A 24451-nucleotide genomic window follows, 5' to 3' on the forward strand; every position below is an offset into this window, starting at 1 on the left:
AACGTCATCTCGGACGGTGGGTAGTTTTCCGTCATTTCGGACGATGGGTAGTTTTCCGTCATTTCGGACGAAGACTAGTTTAACGTCATTGCGGACCCTAGTAGTTTATAGTCATTGCGGACCAAGCCTTTGGTAGTTTTACATCGTTCCGGATGTGATTTTGTGGCCTCGCATCATTAGGAAGACTTGTGAGGTAGAGGCGGCCCGCTCTCTACATCATCTCATGCGCCAGCTGTAGGATCCCCTAATGCGGAAACGATCCTGTAAAACGGGAGATCCAAAGTGGGACGTCCCAAAACACCAGTCAGACCTTGACTGTGAGGGTTCACGATACGAGTTATGCATCATAATTTCTTGACTCGGACTTGCAACCGGTTATGTATGGGCACTTCGCTGTACCAAGGCGAAGGGCCTGCTTGTCGACACCTACGAGTAGAGTATATGTCATGTGGAGGGTTCCCTAATGCGGAAAAAACCCTGTAAAACTGAGGATCCAAATGGGACGCTCGATGCATCTGTCAGATTACTCCTTGACAGCGAGGATGTGAAAGGATTCCGCCGTAGGTCGTACGTGGAATTATGCCCGCTGTTGTCCTTGATTCGTACCATCATTTGAACCTAGGACTATTGGTCAGGTACTTCCCCTGCCTTCTTGTCTTTTCACAGTTTTAAGACATGCAGGTCCGATAGTTTAGACGTCATTCCGGACGCGGGGTAGTTTAACGTCTGTTTCGGACGATGTCATACAGTTTAACGTCTTGAGGGACGATCTTAGTTTTACGTCGTTGCGGACGATTGTAGTTTTACATCGTTTCGGATGTTGTTGTGTCAGGGGAAGGAGTTCCTCAACTTCCTTACCCCCTTTCTTCTCTCTATGCCCTGTTATTAGTTCGTTTAATAATCAAAAGGTCCCTGATAATCCCCGCCCCCTTCGTCAGGTCGGTAGTAGGGGTCCGCCTCGTCGTAATTTCCTGGATCGTCTAGAGCATCCCATGCGTCGAGCTCGGATCTAGTCCAAGAGCTATTTCTTCGAGCCTCCGAATCAGTGCGGCGAGTTCTGCGGCTACTTCGGTTATCCTCTCTTTCGTTCGTACGAAATCGAGCACTAGGAGGAGGCGATCTAGGCCGGTGTCGAACACTCCGGCCAGCAGTTGTTCCGCGTCCGAGGGTTGCCTGGCTTCCCCGACTTCGCCTTCCCTTATTTCTTCGATAGACGGGCGGTTCCTCCTCGTCGGTATTTCCTTGGGATAGGGGAAAACCTCGTATCCGGTGAGAGGGGGAAGTCGCGGTATGGCTATGCGCTGTAGGAACCTCTCGTTGTCTCGGCGGAGGGCGCTCCACGACCGTACGCGGAACCCTCCTTGGATTTGGTACAGGCGCGGGGTGTTCTCCGGGACGTGGTACGTTCCAAGTGACAACTCGGAAAGGGTCGGTTCTGCTTGGTTGGACGTTTCCCAGTTCTCCTCCGAAGAGGAGAGCTGGAAGGAGCTCTCGGTTGACGTATTGGGAGAACTCGTCAGGGTGGATGAGGAGGGCTCGGGGTCGCCCGTCATTGTGGGCGTACCAGGAGGCTGTGTCCGGGTCGGTTTGGAGGGCGAGCGCCCTGATCTGGAGACTGGCACTAGCCAGTCGTCGAGGTACGTCGCTATGTTCATTCCCGGGTTGTCCTGCCGAGAAGTTAGCAAGTCTTTGGAGGGCCATGGCTGTGGCCATTTGTATTACCGCGGAGATGGTGTTCCGCTGGAGGAGCGCGTCTGCGTGTCGCTCCAGTTCTCCGGCGTGAGGATCTGTACGAGGGGTAGGTCCTCCCATGGAGCTGGGAACCGGTCCACTAGTTGGTACTGGTGGAGGTGCAGTTTCTGATAGAACTGGTATTGGTTCAGCTTCTCCATGGCTTGGGAGTTGAGCTGTCGTTCTTGCTCGAAATCCCGAGGGACCTGCAACTCCACTATTTGGCGTGCCTTCACTAGGAGGTGGAACTCCCACTGGTAATTGGCCAAGGCTCGACTGGTTTCGGTCATCAGGGTTTTCATGCCGTGGTGCATCTCGTGAGGCCCTCTCCGGTGAGGGTCTTCGGGTTCTTTCCCTTTCTTTGAACTTGGCATAGTCTTCGGCGTCGTCGTCGGAGAAGTTGTTGAGATGAGGGGTGAGGAGGACGCCGGTAGGTCCTGGTTGTTGAGGACTTGTTCCTCTATCAATTCGTCCAGCATCTGGTCGGTGAGGACTTGTTCCTCTTTCCACTCGTTCGACATCTGGATTGGCGACCATAAGGACGACATCGGGGGAGGAGTTTCTGGATGGAGACGAAGCATCGTGGTCGTCGTGGAGGAGCATTCGAATGGGGGATGTGTTTGAGAGGGGAAAAGGGTGAGAAGATGTTTTGTTGGAGTCCTCTCGTTGCTCCTTTTATAATCTTTCGCCCCTCCTCTCAGGCTGTTCCCGGACGAGGTTTGTCAGGGTATTGGTCGTGGAAATCTTTCATGGCTTCTTCCGCCGTTCCTTTTAGGAGGGCGTAGGGCTCCCAGGTGTTGTCTGCTTCGGGATATCCCATCCATTTGACCAAGTATTTGGTTCCCCGTCCTTGCCGTTTTGAGTCCACGATCATTTCTACTTCGTAGTGTTCTTCATCGTTCAATACTTCCGGTATTGGTCGCGCGAAGTTTTCTCCGTGGGCTTCGGTTTCTCTATATTTAGTGAGCACTGCGGCGTGGAATACCGGGTGGATCTTCCACTGCGGAGGAATTTGGAGTTTGTACGCCAGGGTTCCCACTTTTCCCAGTATCTTGAAAGGGCCATATCGCCTAGGGGCGAGTTTGAACTTAGGATGGGTTGTCCGAATATGGGTTCCTTCTAGCCATACTTGGTCTCCTTCTTCCCATTGGGGAAGTTTCCTGTGAAGATCCCGGTCTTTGGCGTAGTTGCTGGCTATTTGTAAGCTAGCAGCGGCTTCTTCCTGAACTTCTATGATCGTCTTAATGCGTTCAGCTACCGCAGGTACCTTTGTCTCCAGTGCCGTGTCAGCTGAATAGGGAGGATTGAAGCCGTATAGCACTTCGAAAGGGGATTTTCCGGTGGCCGAGTGCTTCCGTGTGTTATGCGAGAATTCGGCAAACGGCAGAAGGTCTACCCAATTGTCTTGATGGTAGTTGCAGAACGTTCTCAGGAACTGTTCGATCTCCTGGTTTACCCGTTCCGTTTCTCCATCTGTTTGGGGATGATAAGCCGTGCTGAGAGCGGCGGTGATTCCTAGCCGTGTCCAGAGTTCTCGGGTAAACTTGGCCGCAAATTGAGGGCCCCGATCGGATACTATTTTGGTCGGCAGTCCATGTCGATTGAAAACGTTATTTTGGAAAAGCGCGGTTGTTTCTTCTGCCGTGATCGTTTTCTTGCATGGGGTGATGACTATGCCTTTTGACAGACCTTGATCCACTACCACGTTAATTGAGTCGAAACCTTTGCTTTCGGGTAGGTCTGTGACGAAATCCGTCGAGATGAATCGCCAAGGGACGTTGGTGGTTTCCAGAGGGTGGATAGGTGGGTGTGTCTTGTGTGTCAAGTTCTTTGTAGATTGGCATATGGCGCATCCATCCACATATTCGTGGACGAATTTAGTCATGTTTTGCCACCAGTAGTGTCGTTGCACTATTTCCAATGTTTTTGCTCTACCCGGGTGTCCTACCGCGGGTGCATCATGGTGTGTTTTGACGATGAGTCTTCGGATGACGTCGTCCTTTGGGACGCATATGTGGCCGTTGCGTCTGGTGATTCCGTCTTCATATGTCCAATGTCCCAGTAATCCTCTCATCCCTTGTGGTCCTACTCGTAAGAGCTTTGCGAGGGCTACCCTCGTTAAGGCATCATGTTCCGATTTCGAGTGTCGGATGAGGGAAATGAGGTTTGAGGAGGCGATTTCCGTGGACTTTATATGCCGTGTCGGAGACGGTTCTACCAATGTTTCGTCAGATTTGTTGAAAAGGTTGGCCGGGAGCAAAATTTGAGCTTTGTTGTCAGATTCCACCCCCTCACTTAGATCTGGACGCCTGGACAGAGCATCGGAATGATTTGTTGATCCCGCTTTATAGCTGAGCGTGAAGTCGAATCTGCTCAAATAAAGGCTCCAACGGGCGTGTCGTCGTGAGAGATCTCGCGCCGTTTGGAAGTGTTCCAGATTCTTGTGATCTGTCCAGATCTCGAATGGGTGTCGTGCACCTTCGAGGTAGTGGTTCCAGTGTTCCAACGCTTTTATGATGGCCAGGAGTTCGCGATCGTGGACGTCGTAGTTCCGTTCTGCTGGTGAAAATGACCCGGAAAGGAATGCGACTGGATGCCAGTCGCCGTCTTTTCCTTCTTGCAGGAGGGTGGCTCCATAAGCGATTAGTGAGGCGTCCGTTACTAGTCGATATGGATGCATGGGGTCCGGGTAATTCAGAACGGGTTTGCTGATAAATGCCCTTTTTAATCGTTCGAAGGCTTCCTGGCACTTCGAAGTCCAGTTCCATTTTGCATCCTTTTTGGTGAGGTCATGCAGAGGTCTTGCGATAAGGGAGAACTTATCTATAAAACGCCTGTAGAAGTTTCCTAGACCTAAAAAGGAGCGAATGTCTCGGACGGTGCGTGGGACTGGCCAATCTTGTATGGCGTCCACCTTCGAGTCTTCCATAGCGACATGGTCTTTTGAAATGGTGTATCCCAGATATTGGAGTTTTTCTTTATAAAACTCGCATTTTTCTGGTTTCAAGTAAAGGTCGTTGTCGCGTAAGATCTGGAAAACCTGGTTCAGGACTTGAATGTGTTCCGCCATGTTTTTGGAGAAAATGAGGATATCGTCCATGTATACGGTTATTTTCCGGTGATACGCTAGAGGTGGCTCTAAGTGCCGGGCACAACACCAAAACAACCTCTAATGCAGGGGGTGCTGGAGCTAGTATCTAATACACAAGGAATTGTTAGTGATGACTTTAGAAATCGATGGCGTACTGAGAAGCAACGGGGAGTATGAGATTATAGCGCCCGAACGGTTTCGGGACTGCGCCGAACACCGACCGAACGTTCGGTCGGTCGTGTCGGGGATTCGGTCGGTAACGAGAAGGTAGTGTCGCGACCGACAACTACGTGCTTCAAGAGCCACACGGGACTCTGACAATAGACGAGGGAGGATGGGGGTACGAGCGAAGAGACGAGTACGAACGCGAATGAGGCCGAACAACGAGGATGACAAGTTTTCGGGAGTCGATGAAGACGATTTTGATGGTTGAGACGAGTGCGAATGAGCTCTGAACTGTGGGGTGCGAAAGCTGGTTTATTCCAGAGTTGTATGTAGGTTTTTATAGTAAACAGCGCCCCTAAGTAAAATATCGAACCCGAAATGAGAGTAGATGTCGAATGGGCGCCAAGCCCCAGCGATCAGAGAAGATAAGAAGGTAGGTGAGATGTCCATATGGGTTCCGAAGGTGATAAGGTAAAAGGTAATCAGTGATGTCGAAATCCCGAACGTTCGGGATCCGTCGCCCGAGCGTAGGTAGCAGGAACAGGCGTTGGAGAGCCAATGAAAATAAAGAAGAGGTATTGTACGACCAGGGTGGCCAAGCAATGGTGCAAGATCGCGTTTGACCGACCATGCGGAAGTCAGGAAGATAAGCAATAAGGACCGACCGACTCACGGAGGACATCGGCCGATACGGAATACTGGCTCCGATCTCGTAAACACTTATCGTAACACTCCTATGCGGTCATGGTAAGTACGTGAAGTGTGGGCAAACTGACCCAAGTGCTGCCGAACGTCCTTCGGTGGCTTGTCGTCGGTCGGGTAGAGACCGACCGTGTTCGGTAAAAGTCGGCGTCTTCGGTACTTGTCGAGCGCTGTTCGGTATCTCCCCAAAGCTTCCCGAATACCTCCCTCGGACCCTAGCGCGGGTGCATGCTCATCATCTCCTCCCTACTGAAATCCTGACTGTCCTCAGTCAGTGGTCGGCGGCTATGAGTTGGAGCGGAAAAAATGGCGTGGCAACACTGCACGTGGATCAGGGCGCGTGGTGTGTGGATGTGGGAAAGCGTCGGTAACAAGCGATGGCGTGGAAAGAAGTGGGCGCGTGGGAGAGATGTGGGAAAGCGTCGGCAACAAGCGCTAGCGTGGAAAGAATAGCTGTGGCGTGGAACCTGGAGCGGCGTGGCAAGTTTCATGGGAAAAAGATCGGCAATGAGCGGTGGCGTGGAAAGGAATGGGTGCGTGGGAGGGATGTGGCACAGGTGAATAATCGGCACGGAGATGTCGTAGAAAGGACCGGGTCGGCGCGCAAGAGAGACCGGGGCTGAGTTGGCAAAGTCCTGTGGCGTGGCAACTGATTAGGTGAGGCAGTGGCTGAGACCTAGAGTGCCCCAACTAGGCGCTGGCGTGAGAGTGTGTCGGCAAAGGACGGTGGCGCGTATCGCGGTCTCTGCCGGGCGCCGTGGCACGGGGCTTTGTCAGGTGACCACAATCACCTGCCGATCGTTGATTCTCCAGCGACTAAGTCCCTCGTCGCCGTCCTCCTGCCGCTTTGTCTCCTCTTCCGAATGCCGTCCATCCTCCCCGTTCTCAAGGCGAAACTTGCTGAATACATGCTCTCCCTCCCAGATGGAGCGGCTGAGTATGAAGATTATGAGCTCTGGGGCCAAGGTTTCGCCCGTCGTGTGGTGAGTCGGCCCTCCCTCCTGCTCTTACTTGCTGCCAACCACCTCCTTAGGCTCTTCTCGATCGTTCGGCGCGTGGTGAAGACATTCCCGAACTTGCCGATCTCATCGCCGAAGCTGAGCGCGGGCTCGACCACATGGCTACCGACGGCTGGCTGGTATGGGGGGCGCGCGTCCTGCCGCAGCGGGCGGCGCGCTTTGCTGTGAAGCAGCAGAAAGAAGCCGAAGAACAGGCCCTGGCTGAGGAGACCGAGAGGGTAGCTGCCGCCGAACGCGAGGCTGAGCGAGCGGAGGCGGCGCGGGCTGCTGCTGCGTCGCAGGTGGCCGCAGAAGATCGTCAGCGGCGCCGGGACGCTGTGGTAGGCGCCATGTTTGATGGGTCTCTCGATCCTGAAGAAGGTGAGCGTCAGCTGGCCGAGCTGGACGCCGAAACTGCGGTCCCTCCCCCTCTTTTCTTTCCCTCTCCCTCCCCGGATCCTGCTCCTTCCGCCGACGCCGTCCTGGTCTCAACAACCGCGGCTATGCATCGCATGAGTGTGGACCCGACCGCTCCGATCGCTCCGATCGAATCTCAAGGGAAGCGCGCTGCCGCTGTTGTCGTCGAGTTCGCTCGCCAGCGAACTCCGTCTCAAGGTCGGGTGATCGTCCCTCTCGGTCCTGGAACGGGTCGCATGTCGACTGTTTGGTCGCCCGTGGAGAGGAACGGTGCCGGGAAGATGATGCAGGATCCCCCGGGTTTGATGCCTGGAGATGTACTCGTAAGTCCCCTCCCTTTTGCCGCCTCTCATTGCTTGCTGATTCTCCTTCTTCCAGGCCGACTACGCCTGCCAAAGGTGTGCGGCTGAGTTTACCACCGTGGCCTTTCGTTGCTACACGAGGTCCGGCCAAGTTTCGTGTACGAAGTGCTCCAGGGAGCAGAAAGGCTGCAGCTTCCAACCCGGGTGGATGCCGAACAAGGGAAAGTCCAAGGGGAAAGGGAAGTCGAAAGCGAAGGCGGCCGAAAAGTCGGGGGAGCCGGAACCATCGCGCCCGACCAAGAAGCGTAAGGTCGAGGTGCTCGTTCCCGAACGATCTGTCGGCGAGAGTATCGCGCGGACAAAAGGTGAGTAATCGGTCGGACATTGCTGGGATATGAGCTCATCGTATTGTCTAGCTGTTCGGGCTCGGAAGCCAGTCCAGCGTCTTCCAACCACCACTCGTACCGTCCTGGCCCCTTCCCGTCCCCGTTCCTCTGCTGTCCCCGCTTTGTCCGACTCCTCTCGCCTGTCTCCTGTCGTTGCGCAAGGCATCGCGTCGGAGCTTCGGTACCGCATCGCTGTGGCCGAAGGTACGCGTGCCTCGCTGGCGCGTTCGATCGCGATGTGGCAGGGTGAGTTGGCAAGTCTTGAGGCGCGTTCGGGTGGATCGGCAGTTTCGGATGTGGTGCTGGTGGAAGACTCGTCGGATTCCGAGGATTCGGACATGTCTGTGTTGGGCGACTTTGTGCCCGATGTGTAGAATAGCTTCAAGGTGTCTGTAGTACAGTAAAATGTAACATAATAGTGAAAGGACTGTCCTGGTTTGAATGAGACGTTTTGGCGAAGACTGGAGGTGTCGTTCGAGAAATCGGTCGGCGAAATGACTGCGTGTGAATGTAGTTGTAAGCGAAGCGTTCGGCAGAAATAAAGAAAAATAAATTGGAATATTTAGGGGAAGCCTCAGTATGTCATCACAGGCATAAAACCCTATGGTTTTGCGCAAATCGGAAGAAGTCTTCAATGCGGCTTGGTACTTGAAGGAGTGATGGGAAAATGAGTGCCGATTATTCGGTCGGCGATCGGTCGGTGGTAAAAGTACTAAGATATGTGGAAATGATTGGGCGTCAGTCCATGTCTGTGACGAATAAACGAAGATAAGGAATGGGTATATCTGTGAATCCTCCTCCCTACTGAAATCGTGACTGTCCCCAGTCACCGACCGAAGAGAGCGAAGGGTGGGAGGGTGGGATCTAGTCGGAGGTCGCCGAAGCCGCGTCGTCGTCCTCCGCCGATCGGACTGAGCTGGTGTCGGTATCTTCATCGGCACTATCGTCTTCGGCGTCGTCGTCGCTCGAGCGGGAATCTTCCATGGCCCGAAGGCGTTCCTGCGAGATGTCGAGGAGGGCTTCAAGGTCGGCGAGCTTCAGAGACCTGCGAGCAAAATAAGGAATAACGCGGAATGCTGCAACTGGCCGATCAAAGACCGATCCATCGAGTTCGGCCAAAATATACGCTCCTCCCCGATTCCTAGAAATTACTAGCAAAGGTCCTAAATAACGTGGACGCATCTTCCGATTGAGCGCCTTTTCTATGGCTGTGTTGCGCATCAGGACAAGCGAGCCTCGGTGGAAATTGAAGTCGCGAAGTGTGGCCAAATGCTGTTGTTCGAATCGGATGGCGGCCTGGACACGGGCGCCGACTACTGAGCTGCGAAGGTGGGCGAGGTCCGATCGTCGTTTCTGCAAAGCGATGGCACGTCGAGCAATGAGGTCGGTGGTGCTGAGGGCCGTGGTCGGTGGTGGTAGAAGATAGGTGGCTTCGGCGATGTCGAGGGGAAGGAGGGGATGGGTTCCGGTCGCTGCGAAGTATGGCGAGCAACCCATTCGGCGCCGAACAGTAATACGATCAGCCCAGAATACGAAATGAGCTGCACGATTCCACTTGGCCTGGTCTCCATCAACGGCTTTGAACAGAGCCTGCCGAACGTCGAAGTGAGGTCGTTCGGCGATGCCGTTGGCGCGGGAATTGTAGCCCGAAATGCGAATGTGCCGAACGTGGTACTTCTTTGCTAGCTGGTCGAGCGCCTTGACGAATGCCGGTCCGTTGTCGGAGACAATCTCTACCAGTGTTCCCCATCGGCACAGGATATCCTCGAAGATCCAGTCGGCGAGTGCGGAGCTTGTTTCGCGTCGCAGCATGCGGAATTCGGGGTAGTGTGATACCGAACAGCGGCCTTGTACGAGATACTTGAAACCACCGGCGGTCGGCATGTGCATGGTATCCATATACATTTTCGCGAAGAGTGGTGCGGGCGTGGCGACGGTCGGGGGAATGAGAACGTTGCGAGTCTGGCGAATCTGGCAAAGGTGACAGGTCCGAACAAACCAGGAAATGTCTTGCCTCATGTGCGGCCACCAGAAGCGTTCGGCGATCAAGGCAGTCGTGGCGTAGAAACCCTTGTGAGCGACGTCGTCGTGGGCGGCAGTGAGAATTGTGATTCGACTAGAGGGGGCTGCAACAATCTTGTGTCGGCCGTGTGAGTCTTTTCTCCATAGCTTGTCGGCTGCGATAAAGAACTCAGTGCAATATCGTAGAAAAGTCGCATATTCGGAGTCGGAGAGAGAAGGGGGCCGAACCAATGTTCGGTGCCAGTCGCGGACCAACCATAGGCGTTCTTCGGCTTCCAAAGCTTTTTGCGATCTTGGAATATCTGAATAGTCGATGGTCGGGCCTTCGTCGTCGGACTCGGTATCGGTCGGGAGGTCGCCTATGAGCGAGGAGGTGAAGATGGCGGTTGTCGAGGTTGAGATGGAGGTGGGGAACGTGTTGTTGATCTGATGGAGGAAGCCGTAGAGATTGTCGATCCAGTCGTCAAAGTCGTCTTCGGGTTCGGGTCGATCGGAGGGTTGTGGTGGTCGTCGGGAGAGGCCATCGGGGCCATGAGAGGTGCCGGGGACGTGGACAAGTGTGAAATGGAAGGTGAGGATGGAGACGATCCACCGATTGATGCTGGCGCTGGGTTCGAGATCCGGGTTAGTGAGCATGCCCTTGATGTAGCGTGCGTCTACTTCGACTATCAGGTTCCGAACGCCGATGAGATACATTTTGAGTGATCGGAGGGCGCGGAAGAGGCCGTAGAGTTCGAGCTTGGGTTGGGAGAATCGCGATTCGCGGTCGTTAAGGGTGATGGAGCCGAATCGAGCATAGTACCGAACCCGCGGATTGTCGAGTGCGCATTGACAGAGGTGGAAGCCGACCGCGATTTGAGAGGTATCGACGGCGAGGATGACGTTGGCTGCCGACCCATAGTCGATCGGCCGAAGGGCTGGCGATTCGAGAAGTGCCGACCGGAGGTCGTCCTGGGCCGCTATCTGGTCTGGGCCGAACACGAATGGAAAATCTTTGCGCGTTAACATTGTCAGTGCATGCGCCCTGTGTGCAAAATTTCGAATGAAGATCCGAACGACACCGATCGTCCCCAAAAATGCCCGAACGTCAGAGAGATCCCTGCAAGGTCCCCACTTCATAATTGACTCTACCCTAGATTCGTCGGGTAATCTTCCTTCGTACGTGCAGCGATGGCCGACCACCGTGATTTCGGCTGCGCAGAGTGTCGCCTTGTGTCCCGAAAATGTTCCTCCGCTGTACTTCATCCGCTGAACCACCCGATTGAGGCCTTGAAAGTGTTCCCACACGAATCGTCGTATGCCGGAGTTGTCGGGGTGCGTCTCGAAGCCGCCGTTCGGAAGTTCGTATCGGGTCGGTGGGCCCCGAATCGGAACATCGTCGATGAAAGGAATGGTGGTGTCTGGTATCTCTGGCTGGAGGATGTGGGTGACGTCGTCGTGGAAGATCGGGACCGAATTTGTCCATCCCATGGGCAGGGTGACGAGTCGGTGGGCGCCGAATGGGGTCTGGAACGTGGTGAAGTCGCGAGATGATTCGGCGAGCCCTCGTTCGTCATAGCCGACATAGAGATCCAGAATGCCGCCGCAAGCGCGAGCTGCAAACTGTTCAGCGATCTGATCGGTATATGGAGGCACACCTGAATGCTGAATGGTGACGGCGTTCAGGGGTTCGAGGCTGTGAACGATTCGGAGTTTGGTGCCAGTGGAGGTGCTATTCGTCTTCTTGACAACCGTAAACCAGCGTGATCGGTAGGACGAATTCGACGGCTCATAGACTCCAGCGGCGATCTTGGTTTTGATAAGTCGGCACACTTCGTCGTAGATGCCTGGTGGAATCGGAATGTTGCGTTGAACCCAGGGCTTGTGTTCGACCACCGGCATATTGACTGGAGGAAAGAAGTCCTCGCGGAAACGTCCGCGTTCCGAATCGTCCCAGGCAAATCCCATCTCTTGTAGACACATGAAATGGTGCATGAGCTGTCGTTCGGCCGGCCAAAGGAAGTCGTCCGAGTGGACTTTGTCGATGAGGTCGCGTCGTTCGGCTGTGTATCTGCCGGTCGGCGTGAAGGGTGGGGGGTTCGGTGTCAGCGTCGGAAGGGCAGCGAGAGGGTAACCGAGGATGTTCCGAACGATTCGGAACTTTTCGGGTAGGTCGGCCAAGACTGGTCGTGTTTTCTGAGCGACCGGTTTGTACTTGCGCTTGGCGGCGAAGATGGCGACCGGGTCGGCGATATTAGTGGGATGGCAAGAACCGGGGACGACTGAGGAAAATAAAGACGACATATCGGAATCGAGATTGTTTTTGAGATGATTTTCGGGCCCCAAATCGGAGGCCATAATGTACTTGAGACAAAGATCGCGACGAGAGGGAGATGGAGAATGGAAATCTGAGGACGCTTTGATAAGTGGGAAATGGGGGGTATCATGATCGGTGGAAATGATCAGTGCAACTTCTCCTTGATCTCGGATCAATTCATCGAGTCGCGAAAACCCGCTTGTCTTCGGTGAAGGACTCGAGGGGGTCCTCGTCTGATCGTCGGAATGGTGGCTCGTCGTCCCGTGTTCGGGTCGCTGATGGTGATCGTCTGGTCTTCGTTTGAATAATTTTTGACGATACTTTCGGTGAGGATGTCGAATGGCCGACCGAGGAGAACGTCGTAGGCGGGGTTCCGAATGATGTGGACTTGGAGGTATAGGGTGATGTCGCCGATGAGGAATGGCACGTTGCGTGCCAGGCCCAAGGATCGGTCAATTTCGCCGTTCGCCGACTGCATATTGAGGACGATTTCGGGGTCGTAGATGAGCGCCAGTTCGTTGCAAATGCCTTCCGACATGGCAATGACTTGTGAACCCGGGTCGATGACGCATTCGACTTCCTGCTGATGATCGACGAGGGGAACAATAGACCTTAGGGCAGACGATTCTTTAGCAACTATCAATGGCTGAGGAACCTGACCGGGCTGTAGATTCTTCAGGTACGTTTCGTACATGTCGGGGATGATGATCGCGCCAGGCGGGGGTGATTCCGGTTGGTGCAGGACATTGACGAAGGAGGAGACGGTCGGTCGAGTCGGTGGTTCGAGGTCGTCGATGGCGTAGGGTAGATCGGCATCTTGGTAGAAGGTCCGAACATTGCTGGCGTCTCTGGCAGGCGATCGGCGTGCCGACGTGGCTTCCCTTACCTATGAACGGACTTCGGCGGAGAGAGAGAGTAGTTCGCGCTGGGTAAGCGTCACCTGAGTGGCCATCGCCCTGTTGTAGACCTCAGCTGCTACCTTCTCGTCGTAGATCGGCGCCGTGGTTTTGTAGGCCGGAGCGTCCTTCTTTGCCGATGGTATCTTCGCCGGGGCTCCCATGTTGCGGTCGTGTGGCGGTGCATAGGTGGCGTCCTGGGCTTTGGCATATGGGTGGATCGGAGCATCGTCCTTGGCTGGTACCGGGGGCGGTCGCTGAGTCGGGGTGGTCGGTCGGGGTTCGGGTTCGGGAGTTTCGGTCCTCGCTCGTCGTTCGGGGGCCGGTGAAGGGGTAGGTGCCGAACGTCCTGTCTGCGCCATTTCGCGTGCCCTTGCTCCCCGCGTTCGGAGCGCGAATAGTTCGCGTTCGAGGCTCGCGATTCGCTGGATGTCGGTGAGTTGGTAAGTCGGGGTGACATCCAGTAATGAGGGTGAATCGTGACGGGAGGCTATCGTCATCGGGTGAGTCGGCACCGCGTTTACCGTAAACATCATCTGTCCGGTCGCCAACTGGCCTGGATTCCTGCGATGCCATTCGTCAACTCGGTCCTTCAGGTTACTACCCGTGATTTCTCTCGGTACGAATGCCCCACTTGACAATACCACCTTCCCCTCGATGTTCCTCTTGCATTTTCCGATCCGAATGTATTCGGTGACCTCGGGACAGGCGCGCATGAAGTGTTCGGGACTGCCGCAGAACATGCAGTTGTCGCTGCCTTGTCCTGGTTGTCGGGATGGTCGATCGGCTGGTCTGGACGTCCCTTGAGCTGCAATGGCCTTGACAAAGGTGTCGGTGAGTCGTTCGAACATGGTTGCCAGGTCTTCGGCTTTGATTGCGTTGGTGGGCGGCGCGGCGGGGGCTGCTCGAGAGATGTCGGTAGAGGTCGTGCTGTAGGCGGACGTGGTGCCGTGCAAGACGAATCGGGCCGCGTCGTGGATGTCTTGGAGGTTGTATGGGTCGTCTGGGAAATGATCGGGGAACTTGAGTTGTAGACGTTGAGAGATTCTTGCCCATAGCTCCGGTTGGAATCCTCTAGCGAAGGCGCGTCCTTGTTCGGCGACCGAGATCCGTGCCTTGCTGAGGAGGAATACCGTGATCGCCAGGAATCGCCGATGATAGTCGCCGAGTTCGCTGAGAGACAAGATGCCGACCCTGCTCGTTTCGCCGACTAGCTTGTCCATATCCGATACCGACCATTTGCGTTCTTCCTCCGATCCGGGGTATAGCCTGAAGACCTCTTCGCAGAACTCCTTGAAGGTCTTCGTGGCGTCGGTGAAAGTGGTGAGCGATTCCCAAAGCTCACAGGTGTCGACATCCAGGAATCGGCAAGCGTGTTTCTTTCTTTCTTGTTCGTCCACTACCGCAGACCGAACGAAGTGGAAGTCCAGATCGGAGAAATATCGTCTCAATTCGCGGGGTTGATGGGGGTCAAAGGTCGGGGCCGTTCGATCTCCACGGGCGGGCATGGATGGGGTCGCCATAGTGATAAAGTCAAAGGTGGGGGAGAAGGTATTGTTTTCTAAGGTGATCGGGGATGGAGTCGCTGGTTCGAAGGAGCGTTCTAGTGAAGTTGGTCGGATGGTCGGCGTCCAGAAGACGGGGCTGCGTGGGATTAACGGAGAGATGGAGTCGTGGAGAGATGGGATAGGAGACGGGGGTGATTGTTCTAAGAGTGCAAGGTCGAGGATGGGGGAAATCGGCGGGAGTAGCGATTGGTTCGGCGACGAAGGTGGGGTTAAGAAGAAAGTGGAGTCGGGTGGTGGTGAGAGCGATGGCGAGGATTCGAGATCAAGGTAGTGATGGTGGGATAAGTGTTCTGGGACTATATCGGCGTCTCCGAACAAACTTCGGTCGGCAGATGTTTCCTGAGTATTGAAGCTATCGATAACTGTTTGTCGTTCTTCGCGCTCCGCTGTTGGTCGGGACGAGCGACGTAGATTCCTTGAGGTAATTTTGAATACTAACCCCTCGCGGTGGGCTCCAAAATGATACGCTAGAGGTGGCTCTAAGTGCCGGGCACAACACCAAAACAACCTCTAATGCAGGGGGTGCTGGAGCTAGTATCTAATACACAAGGAATTGTTAGTGATGACTTTAGAAATCGATGGCGTACTGAGAAGCAACGGGGAGTATGAGATTATAGCGCCCGAACGGTTTCGGGACTGCGCCGAACACCGACCGAACGTTCGGTCGGTCGTGTCGGGGATTCGGTCGGTAACGAGAAGGTAGTGTCGCGACCGACAACTACGTGCTTCAAGAGCCACACGGGACTCTGACAATAGACGAGGGAGGATGGGGGTACGAGCGAAGAGACGAGTACGAACGCGAATGAGGCCGAACAACGAGGATGACAAGTTTTCGGGAGTCGATGAAGACGATTTTGATGGTTGAGACGAGTGCGAATGAGCTCTGAACTGTGGGGTGCGAAAGCTGGTTTATTCCAGAGTTGTATGTAGGTTTTTATAGTAAACAGCGCCCCTAAGTAAAATATCGAACCCGAAATGAGAGTAGATGTCGAATGGGCGCCAAGCCCCAGCGATCAGAGAAGATAAGAAGGTAGGTGAGATGTCCATATGGGTTCCGAAGGTGATAAGGTAAAAGGTAATCAGTGATGTCGAAATCCCGAACGTTCGGGATCCGTCGCCCGAGCGTAGGTAGCAGGAACAGGCGTTGGAGAGCCAATGAAAATAAAGAAGAGGTATTGTACGACCAGGGTGGCCAAGCAATGGTGCAAGATCGCGTTTGACCGACCATGCGGAAGTCAGGAAGATAAGCAATAAGGACCGACCGACTCACGGAGGACATCGGCCGATACGGAATACTGGCTCCGATCTCGTAAACACTTATCGTAACACTCCTATGCGGTCATGGTAAGTACGTGAAGTGTGGGCAAACTGACCCAAGTGCTGCCGAACGTCCTTCGGTGGCTTGTCGTCGGTCGGGTAGAGACCGACCGTGTTCGGTAAAAGTCGGCGTCTTCGGTACTTGTCGAGCGCTGTTCGGTATCTCCCCAAAGCTTCCCGAATACCTCCCTCGGACCCTAGCGCGGGTGCATGCTCATCACCGGGCTGTGATGAGTTCTCTGAAAATCATGTTCATCATGGCCTGGAAGGTGGCTGGTGAGTTGGTGAGGCCGAAGAACATCACTGTGGGTTCATAAGAGCCCAGCGGAGTGATGAAAGCGGCTTTCCACTCGTCGCCTTTTTTGATTCGTATATTGTTGTATCCCCATCGTACGTCCAATTTGCTGAAAATGGTGGCCCCTTTGATTACGTCCAATAGTTCTTGGATTAGTGGAAGGGGGCACACATTTGGGATGGTGTACGAGTTCAAATGACGGTAGTCCTGTACCGGGCGCAGTTTTCCATCCTTCTTTCCTATGAAGAAAAATGGGGCTGCTGTTTGTGAGGTGGATCGACGGATGGTCCCCCGAGTGAGGTGTTCCTTGATGAATTTCCCTAGTTCATCGTGTTTCTCGGGGCTCAAGGCGTAGATTTTTGGCACTTGAGGTTTGAAAGTCGGTTTCAAATCTATGGCGTGATCCCAGTAAGTGTGCTCTGGGAGCCGCTGCGACTTTCGTTCGCTAAAGATGTCCAAATATTCGTGATGCGCCTTGGGGACTCTTTCCTTTAGGTTGGTGACGACGATTTCGTCCTCTAAGTCCTGGTCGAAGCTGGCAAATCCTGACGGTTCGGGAGCCAGTTTCCGAATAACTGGTTCCTCTATAGCCTGTTTTCCTGAGGGTTTGTCTGGGAGATCAGGTTCTCCCACATTTGGTGAAAGAGATGGCTTGTCTTGAGCCTTTCGTTTCTCTTCTGCGTATTTCCTTATGTCCTTTAGGAGCCATTTCCTTTTGAGGTATGCTCGTAGTCGGACACCAAACGTTCCGCTGTGATTGCGGAGTCCTACATCTTCTGATAGTCTTCGGAGATGTTCGAGGCGCTGTTTTTCGCGCTCATTGATGCGTGGTTTGTGCCGTGGCTCCACGTTTGATAACCGCCTACTGTATGGCGGTTCTTCCCTTGCCCTAGTGAACCCATATGGTTGCTGGCATTTCTGGGGGCACCGATCAAAGTGCACTTCACGTCGCCTCCATTCGATGGAGGGATCGTGGTATTTCAACCAATCTGTTCCCAGGATAAGGTCGTCTTTCCCTAGATTGGAGATAAACATCTGGACGCGCTCGGTATGCGTTCGTCCACTGATGTCCCGAATGGTGAGGTTCACATCCAAGGCGGATCGGATGAGACCTGCTTTGTTAATGGTGTCATCGACGTTCCGGACGCGAATGGGGTTGTTGAGTGTATAGGTGGGGAAACGATGTCTCTTGACCCAAGTTTCGTTTACTATAACCCCTTCGCAGGCCGAGTCGATGGTTGCCTTTGCTCCAGCGTTTTGACTCCTGTTTGATACTTTCACGTTTAGGCGTATGGGGGTGATGATACGGTCGTTCATTGCTCCGATACGAATACAAGTGCGGGCATCAAACTCGGGTCGTCCTTGACCTCTCTCCTTCGCTGGTGAGGGAGAGGTCAGGAAAAACGCTCCGCGTGTCCCAAGATTACTTCTCTGGCTTCATCTTCTCCTAATTCTCCGAGCACTGCTCCGATTCGAGCAGAATGACTGACGCCTCCGTCTCCCCGTCGTCCGTTAGGTAGCATAGTGTGCTGCCCATGGTTCGTCTGGGGTCGTCCAGATGGGGTAGAGTGAGGACGTTCCATCGAAGGACCAGGTTGTGGTACCCGCTGGTTGTTGCGATGAACATCCTCTGTCTCCATTCCTCGATATATTCCCGCTTGGTTTCCCATAGCGGGTGCGTCGTCTTCTCCTTCCAAATCAACCGCGCGGTTTCCTCTCCCTGTCGTGCCCATGCGTCTCTTCGAGTTTCCTCGAGTCGGTTGAACGCCTCTGCGTCGTGACGGGCAGTCAGTATTCCAGTGTCCTGTTTTTCCGCAATGGTAACAGGCGCTTGGAGGCTTGCCGTCATATTTCCGCTTTTGGCTAAGGGCATTGCGCTTGCGTGTCGCGTCAATGTCCATGTCAACGACTTGGTTGTTCATTCTACGAGGGGCGTTTGTGGAATTGTAGCGGGAAGAGATTTGGTTATGAAAACGATTCAGATAATCGCTTCGAAAGGAGGTGGAGTTGGCGAGGATGGCTTTTTGAGCTGTTCTGGCTCGCAGCCGTCCATCTATTTCGCAGGCTGTATTGATCCAGTCCTGAATGGTATCCTTTGGCTGGACTTCCTTGTCGTATATTTTGTCCATGACCCGCGGGTCTAACCCGCATTGGAAGTAAGGGACCTGCTCTTTATCGGAGATGTCGGCATCGGCGGCGATGAGAATGAATTGGTTGGAGTATTCATCAACCGTCATTCGTCCTTGGGAGAAGGCCATGAGTGCGCTTCGCGCTTTGTCGGTCTTGCCCGTCTCCCTAAACTGTAGCTTGAATTTTGCTAGGAAATCCTTCCAGGTGCCTAGATCGGTGGGAGGGTCCACTCCTACTGATTTTAGGAGAAAGTTTTCCGCCCAAGCTCCTGCCGTGCCATATCTCATGCATGAGAGCACAAGGGATATTTTGTCTTGATCGGTCTTGTACCGATCGGATTCTGCTGCAAAAAGAAGGAGGCATTGGAGCATGAATTTCTGGGATTCAATGCGGTTGCCTGTGTAGTTGTCTGGGAGTTTGACTTTTCCTCTTCCGGGTTGTACTGTCGCGGAAGGGGTGTTTGTAGAAGTCGAAGCTTGTCCCGACATTTCGGCGAGTGGTTCGTTTCGGGTGTTGATCGGTGTTTGGTCTGGTGAGTCGGAGTCTGATTCCGAGGTTGTTTCCTCTTGCTCCGAGTCTTCGGGGATTACCGGCGCTGGTTCCCTGTATTGTGGGGCTAGTTCCCACTGAGCTTCTGTTTCGTTCCAAATATCCTCTTCTTCTGTTCCGTCTTCAAGTGTGAAGTAATAACGCCCGTTTCGGTATGAGCAGTTATCGTAATTCGGAGGGGCAGTTCCGTTATTGTCTTTGTAGACCCAGAAGTCCCCTTCGCGCCGGATAGGGCGATTGTTGTGACGGAGTTGGTTATTGATAAGTCTAGTGCCGGGTGGGTATTCCTGGCCTAGGTCTTGCTCCAGAGTGTATGCAGTAACACTTTCTCGATGGGGGTCTATATCCCCACTGAGCAAGGTTATGAGAGAGAGTGTGGCAGCAAGCTAGTGCGAGCAAGGTAGGGGCAGAAGAGTCTATTCTAGTGTTACGACTGCTCGTCGGTAACCCCAAGAGTAGGAGGTTCTTCCCTAGGTCACTCGTGGAGGATGTGTGGAACGGTGGTCTCGACTGTACTTGTAGCACAGGAGCCAGAAGTGTATTGCGATATAGCAATGAAGACTGTAGTAGGAAGGCTACAGTGGATGAGCGTGCTGTGGTAGGAAGACCACAGTGAACGAAGAGAATAGACTGAAGAACCTCAGCCTACTCTATGGGCCTTTTATACTACTTTAGGAAGTAGGGCGTGAGAATACCGAATATGTATCTGTAGGTATTCTCTAAGTCGTCTCTCTCAATAACGACTACTCTTGTGCTTCTCCGTTCGTCTCCTTCCGGCCAGGAAAGACTAGGAGGTTCATGCCCTGCGTGTGAGTAATTTATAAGGCGGCGTTCCATGCCCGCTAATACAATAGGCCCGTGATACTCGACCAACGATAAGGTGATCCGTTGGGAGTGGATGACCAAGGTTAATATCTGTACCTTGGTGTACGCCTCAACCTGTGAGGCCGCGTGATATTTGTGATGATCGTGTTGGTATAGACCGCCGTTAAGGCCCGACAGAACGTGATCATAACAAATAGCGTGGTCCCAATAAATATGTTCCGGGAGTCCCTGTGACTTTTGTTCGCTGAAAATGTCCAAGAATTGGTGGTGTGCCTTGGGGACTCTTTCTTTTAGATTGGTGATGACAATTTCATCTTCCAAGTCCTGGTCAAAGCTAGCAAATCCTGAAGGTTCGGGGGCCAGTTTCCGAATGACTGGTTCCCTTGTGGCCTGTTTTCCTGAGGGTTTATCTAGGAGGTCAGGTTCTCCCCTATTTGGTGAAAGAGATGGCTTGAATTGGGCCCATCGTTTCTCTTCTGCATATTTTTTTATGTCCCGTAAGAGCCATTTCCTTTAAGGTAGGCTCGTAGTTGGACACTAAATGTTCCACTGTGGTCATGGAGTCCAATATCTTCTGATATCCTTTGGAGGTATTCTAGGCACTGTTTTTTGTGCTCGCTGATCCATGGTTTATGCCATGGCTCCATGTTCAGTAACCGCCTATTATTCTGCAGTTCTTCCCTTGCCCTAGTAAATCCATGTGGTTGGTGGCATTTTTGGGGGCACCGATGAAATTGTACTTCATGTCGCCTCCATTCAATGGAGGGGTTGTGGTATTTCAGCCAATCTGTTCCTAGGATAAGATTGTCCTTCCCTAGATTGGAGATAAACATCTGGACATGCTCAGTGTGCATTTGTCCACAAATGTCCCAAATTTTGAGGTTCACATCCAGGGTGGATCGGATGAGACCTGCTTTGTTAATGGTATTATCAACATTCCAGACACAAATGGGGTTGTTGAGTGCATAGGTGGGGAAACGATGTCTCTTGACCCAAGTCTCATTTACTATGACTCCTTCGCATGCCGAGTCAATGGTTGCTTTTGCTCCAGCGTTATAGTCCCAGTTTGATATCTTCATCATCTGGAAAACCACTCCCTTGTATTAAGCTCTAATTAGCTATAATTGATGCTCTACTATACTAAATTATGAAAGATTAGGATTAGACATTTTTAACTTACCCCCCCTCTAAACCTGTTCAAATTAGACATAATTTTCCTAAATTAGGAATTATTAGGATTGATTATAACTTGAAATTTCGGAAAATTCATAATAAATCAAGCATCACAGTTCTCATAGCCTTCTTACAGAGTCATATCTATTAGAGCACTAGTTTACCTAAACACAGAATATACCTTATAACAAACTTGCCTTTTGCCAGAGATGAACCAACAACCTCATGTATACAAGCACCCGGGACAGATGCTCTAAGCCACTAAGCTACAAGGTCTAATATATAAATTTGGTAATCTAAATAAGTAGACATAATATGGGCAACCTCAACATCTCTGATTTTATTCAACATTTATCTTTCCTCTCTCTTATAAATAAATAGGTCAATAAATACCTAAAAAGTCAGGTCTTTCAGGATTTAGTTTAAACACCAGCTAAGAAGATAATAAACCAATATAAAATAGATAATACACTTTATATAGGATAAAAATAAATTATGGCACTTATACAATTTGGACTGAGAATGTGTAAAACTATGATTGAGTATAATATTCAATGGGACTCTACTAGTATAAACAATGCTACCTGAATTTGCAAATTTGATCAAAAACATGATTATGAATAATCAAGATCCAATAAGAGAGAGGGGTTTTCCAAATAGCCACTAGTGAGGTAGAGGGTGGGGATAAGAGTATATGTATGGCATGCCTATATATAAATAAGCACAAGATTGTTGGAGGTGATCTTGATATGCATAATGCATATATTTCCTATATGGCAGGCAAATATATCATTCTGGCACCACATACCAATATGACTGTCTTTTCCACAGCCTAATAGCTAGAGGAAAACACCAAGTTTGAGCATCTTCTGTATAACAAGGCAATAAACAATATAATAGTGCTAAAAATTGTAATATCAATAGTAATGATGATTGTGTGCTACACAAGACAGTATTAACCACTGTACTAATAGACAAGGTCTATAAGGCTGCATATAGCATATCCCTAAGTCCAACCCACATGTTGTGTCCTATAATGACCAGTAGTAGGCATTGGCTAACAATGACAACTTTAATGATCATGTGTGCAAGGACAAGGTACCTAGGTCTTCATAGCCTCTTGTGGCAGCTGCCAAGCTGCCAACAAAGTGGCTGAGGGCATCAATGCACATTTCTCTCTTTCTATATCCCTTGTAAAGGCAGCCGGAAAGTCAGCAAAAGAGCTACAAGATAATGGTATAGGCATATATGAAGAAGAGTAATATGCTGAAATAGTATAGAATGTGCCACATCTTTACCTTCTCACTGATAGAGCAGTAGTACTTACTACTTTCTACTGCTAATTAAAGACTTCTTAGTATAGAATTAGTGCTAATATCATGAAATTAGAAACCAATCCAATGCTCACAATGTGTTGCTCCCAATTAGGAAATTAGACACTTTTAGATACTATTAGCACTTTTAGATACTTTTAGACACTATTAGATATAATCTGGAGCTAATACAAGGGGGTGGTTTTCCAGATGGTTGTATCCCCATTGCACATCCAGTTTGCTAAAAATGGTGGCCCCTTTTATTATATCCAATAGTTCTTGGATTAAAGGAAGGGGGCAAACATTCAGGATGGTGTGCAAATTTATATGGCGGTAGTCCTGTACTGGGCATAGCTTTCCATTTTTCTTTCTTATGAAGAAAAATAGGGCTGCAGTTTGTGAAGTGGACTGATGGATGGTTTCTCTGATGAGGTGTTCCTTGATGAATTTCCCTAATTTGTCATGCTTCTCGGGGCTTAAGGTGTAGATTTTGGGCACCTGAGGTTTGAACATGGGTTTCAGATCGATGGCATGGTCCCAGTAAGTGTGTTCTGGGAGTCTTTGCAATTTTTTTTCACTGAAAATGTCCAAATATTTGTGATGCACCTTGGGGACCCTTTTCTTCAAGTTGGTGACGAAGATATCATCTTCCAGGTCTTGGTCAAAGCTGGCAAATCTTGATAGTTCTGCGGCCAATTTCCAGATTACTGGTTCCTTTATGGCAATTGTTCCTGAGGGTTTACCTGGGAGGTCAGGTCCTTCTCTGTCTGGTGGAAGAGATGGCTTGAGTTTTGCTTAAGTGCATTGTTTCTCTTCCGCATATTTCCTTATGTCCCATAGGAGCCATTTCTTCTTGAGGTAAGCTTGTAGTTGGATACCAAACATTCCACTGTCATTGCTGAGTCCAACATCCTTCAATATCCTTCAGAGGTGTTCAAGGTGCTGTTTCTTATGCTCGTTAATCCATGGTTTGTGACGCAGTTCCTTGTGCATTAGCCGACTGAGGTTTGGTGGTTTTTCCCTTGCCCTAGTGAACCTGTGTGGTTACTGGCATTTCTGGGGACACTGATCAAAGTGTACTTCACGTTGCCTCCACTCAATGGAAGGATTGTGGTATTTCAGCCAATCTGTTCCTAGGATGAGGTCATCTTTCCCCAGATTGGAAATGAACATTTGAACGTGTTCCATATGTGTTTGTCTATGTATATCCCAAATTTTAAGGCTCACATCCAGTGCTGACCAGATAAGACCTGCTTTGTTAATCATGTCATTGACATTACAGATGCAGATTGGGTGATTTAGCGAGTAAGTGGGGAAGCAGTGTTTCTTGACCCATGTTTTGTTTACTATAATCCCTTTGCATGCCAAATCAATGGTTGCCTTCACTCTAGCATATTGGGTCCAGTTTGATATTGTCACATTCAAGTGAATAGGAGTGATGATATGATCATTTATTGCTCCAATGTGAATACACTTGTTTGCGTCAAACTCAGGCCTTGCTTGACCTCTCTCCTTTGCTGGTGAAGGAGAAGTCAAGAAAAATGCTCTGCAAACCCCATGACTACTTCTCTTTGCTCATCCACCTCTAATTCTCTGTGCACTGCTCCGATTTGAGCAGTATGACTGACATTTCTGTTCTCTCATTGTCCATCAGGTGACATGATGTGTCACTGATAGTTTGTTGAGGGTCATCTGGATGAGGTAGGGTGTGGATGTTCCACCGAAGGACCAGGTTATGGTACCTGCTGGTAGTTGCAATGAGCATCCTTCATTTCCACTCCTCAATATACTCTTGCTTGGTTTCCCATAGCAGGTGCATTGTCTTCTCCTTCCAAATCAACTGTATGATTTCTTCTCCCTGCTTTACCCATGCATCCCTTCAAGTTTCCTTGAACTGGTTAAATACCTATGTGAGGGAACCAGCAGTCAGCACTAGTGTGCCCTGGCTTTCTACAGTTAGAACATGAGGGGGATTGCTTGCCATCAAATTTCCTTTTTTGACTTTCAGTGTTTTGTTTTCTTGTGGCATCAATATCCATGTTGACAATTTGGTTATTCATTTTGAAAGGAGCGGTTGTGGAGTTATAGCGGGGAGAGGGTTGGATGCGAAAATGATTCAGGAATTTGCTTCAAAAGGAGGTGGAGTTGGCGAGGATGGCCTTTTGAGTGCTTCTGGCTCTAAGCCATCCATCTATTTTGCAGGTGGTATTAATCCAATCTTGGATGTTGTCCTTTGGTTGAACTTCCTTATTGTGGATTTTGTCCATAATGCATG

At 51.3% G+C, this 24451-nt stretch overlaps 10 protein-coding genes across 10 annotated transcripts; 2 read left to right on the top strand and 8 right to left on the bottom strand.

Annotated features, from left to right (window-relative positions):
* Positions 1 to 894: 894 nt before the first annotated feature.
* Positions 895 to 2334, bottom strand: HETIRDRAFT_310851 (uncharacterized protein; the record flags this gene model as incomplete). Its single annotated transcript, XM_009543864.1, has 1 exon — positions 895 to 2334. One exon carries the CDS (start codon positions 2332 to 2334, stop codon positions 895 to 897), a length of 1440 nt encoding a protein of 479 aa, XP_009542159.1.
* Positions 2335 to 6066: 3732 nt separating this feature from the next.
* HETIRDRAFT_120884 (uncharacterized protein) lies at positions 6067 to 8166 on the top strand (the record flags this gene model as incomplete). The annotated part of the gene is made up of 6 exons (XM_009543865.1): positions 6067 to 6222; positions 6279 to 6346; positions 6384 to 6672; positions 6723 to 7427; positions 7483 to 7771; positions 7823 to 8166. The coding sequence occupies 6 exons, from the start codon at positions 6067 to 6069 to the stop codon at positions 8164 to 8166; spliced, it is 1851 nt and encodes a 616-aa protein (XP_009542160.1).
* Positions 8167 to 8656: 490 nt separating this feature from the next.
* Positions 8657 to 9289, bottom strand: HETIRDRAFT_308540 (uncharacterized protein; the record flags this gene model as incomplete). Its single annotated transcript, XM_009543866.1, has 1 exon — positions 8657 to 9289. One exon carries the CDS (start codon positions 9287 to 9289, stop codon positions 8657 to 8659), a length of 633 nt encoding a protein of 210 aa, XP_009542161.1.
* A 39-nt stretch (positions 9290 to 9328) lies between these two features.
* Positions 9329 to 10822, bottom strand: HETIRDRAFT_311498 (uncharacterized protein; the record flags this gene model as incomplete). The annotated part of the gene is made up of 1 exon (XM_009543867.1): positions 9329 to 10822. A coding segment is annotated over one exon (1494 nt), but the record flags the coding sequence as incomplete, so codon positions are not given.
* Positions 10823 to 11111: 289 nt separating this feature from the next.
* On the top strand, positions 11112 to 11372 carry HETIRDRAFT_310108 (uncharacterized protein; the record flags this gene model as incomplete). The annotated part of the gene is made up of 1 exon (XM_009543868.1): positions 11112 to 11372. The coding sequence occupies one exon, from the start codon at positions 11112 to 11114 to the stop codon at positions 11370 to 11372; it is 261 nt and encodes an 86-aa protein (XP_009542163.1).
* Positions 11373 to 11797: 425 nt separating this feature from the next.
* Positions 11798 to 12097, bottom strand: HETIRDRAFT_41833 (uncharacterized protein; the record flags this gene model as incomplete). Its single annotated transcript, XM_009543456.1, has 1 exon — positions 11798 to 12097. A coding segment is annotated over one exon (300 nt), but the record flags the coding sequence as incomplete, so codon positions are not given.
* Positions 12098 to 12282: 185 nt separating this feature from the next.
* HETIRDRAFT_424637 (uncharacterized protein) lies at positions 12283 to 14529 on the bottom strand (the record flags this gene model as incomplete). Its single annotated transcript, XM_009543869.1, has 2 exons — positions 12283 to 12996; positions 13051 to 14529. The coding sequence occupies 2 exons, from the start codon at positions 14527 to 14529 to the stop codon at positions 12283 to 12285; spliced, it is 2193 nt and encodes a 730-aa protein (XP_009542164.1).
* A 1579-nt stretch (positions 14530 to 16108) lies between these two features.
* HETIRDRAFT_311135 (uncharacterized protein) lies at positions 16109 to 16312 on the bottom strand (the record flags this gene model as incomplete). The annotated part of the gene is made up of 1 exon (XM_009543870.1): positions 16109 to 16312. A coding segment is annotated over one exon (204 nt), but the record flags the coding sequence as incomplete, so codon positions are not given.
* A 141-nt stretch (positions 16313 to 16453) lies between these two features.
* On the bottom strand, positions 16454 to 17503 carry HETIRDRAFT_230253 (uncharacterized protein; the record flags this gene model as incomplete). Its single annotated transcript, XM_009543871.1, has 1 exon — positions 16454 to 17503. A coding segment is annotated over one exon (1050 nt), but the record flags the coding sequence as incomplete, so codon positions are not given.
* A 77-nt stretch (positions 17504 to 17580) lies between these two features.
* On the bottom strand, positions 17581 to 18804 carry HETIRDRAFT_308973 (uncharacterized protein; the record flags this gene model as incomplete). Its single annotated transcript, XM_009543872.1, has 1 exon — positions 17581 to 18804. The coding sequence occupies one exon, from the start codon at positions 18802 to 18804 to the stop codon at positions 17581 to 17583; it is 1224 nt and encodes a 407-aa protein (XP_009542167.1).
* Positions 18805 to 24451: the final 5647 nt, after the last annotated feature.

The sequence above is a fragment of the Heterobasidion irregulare genome (genome assembly GCF_000320585.1).
Source record: "Heterobasidion irregulare TC 32-1 unplaced genomic scaffold scaffold_02, whole genome shotgun sequence".
Taxonomy (NCBI): Eukaryota; Fungi; Basidiomycota; class Agaricomycetes; order Russulales; family Bondarzewiaceae; genus Heterobasidion; species Heterobasidion irregulare.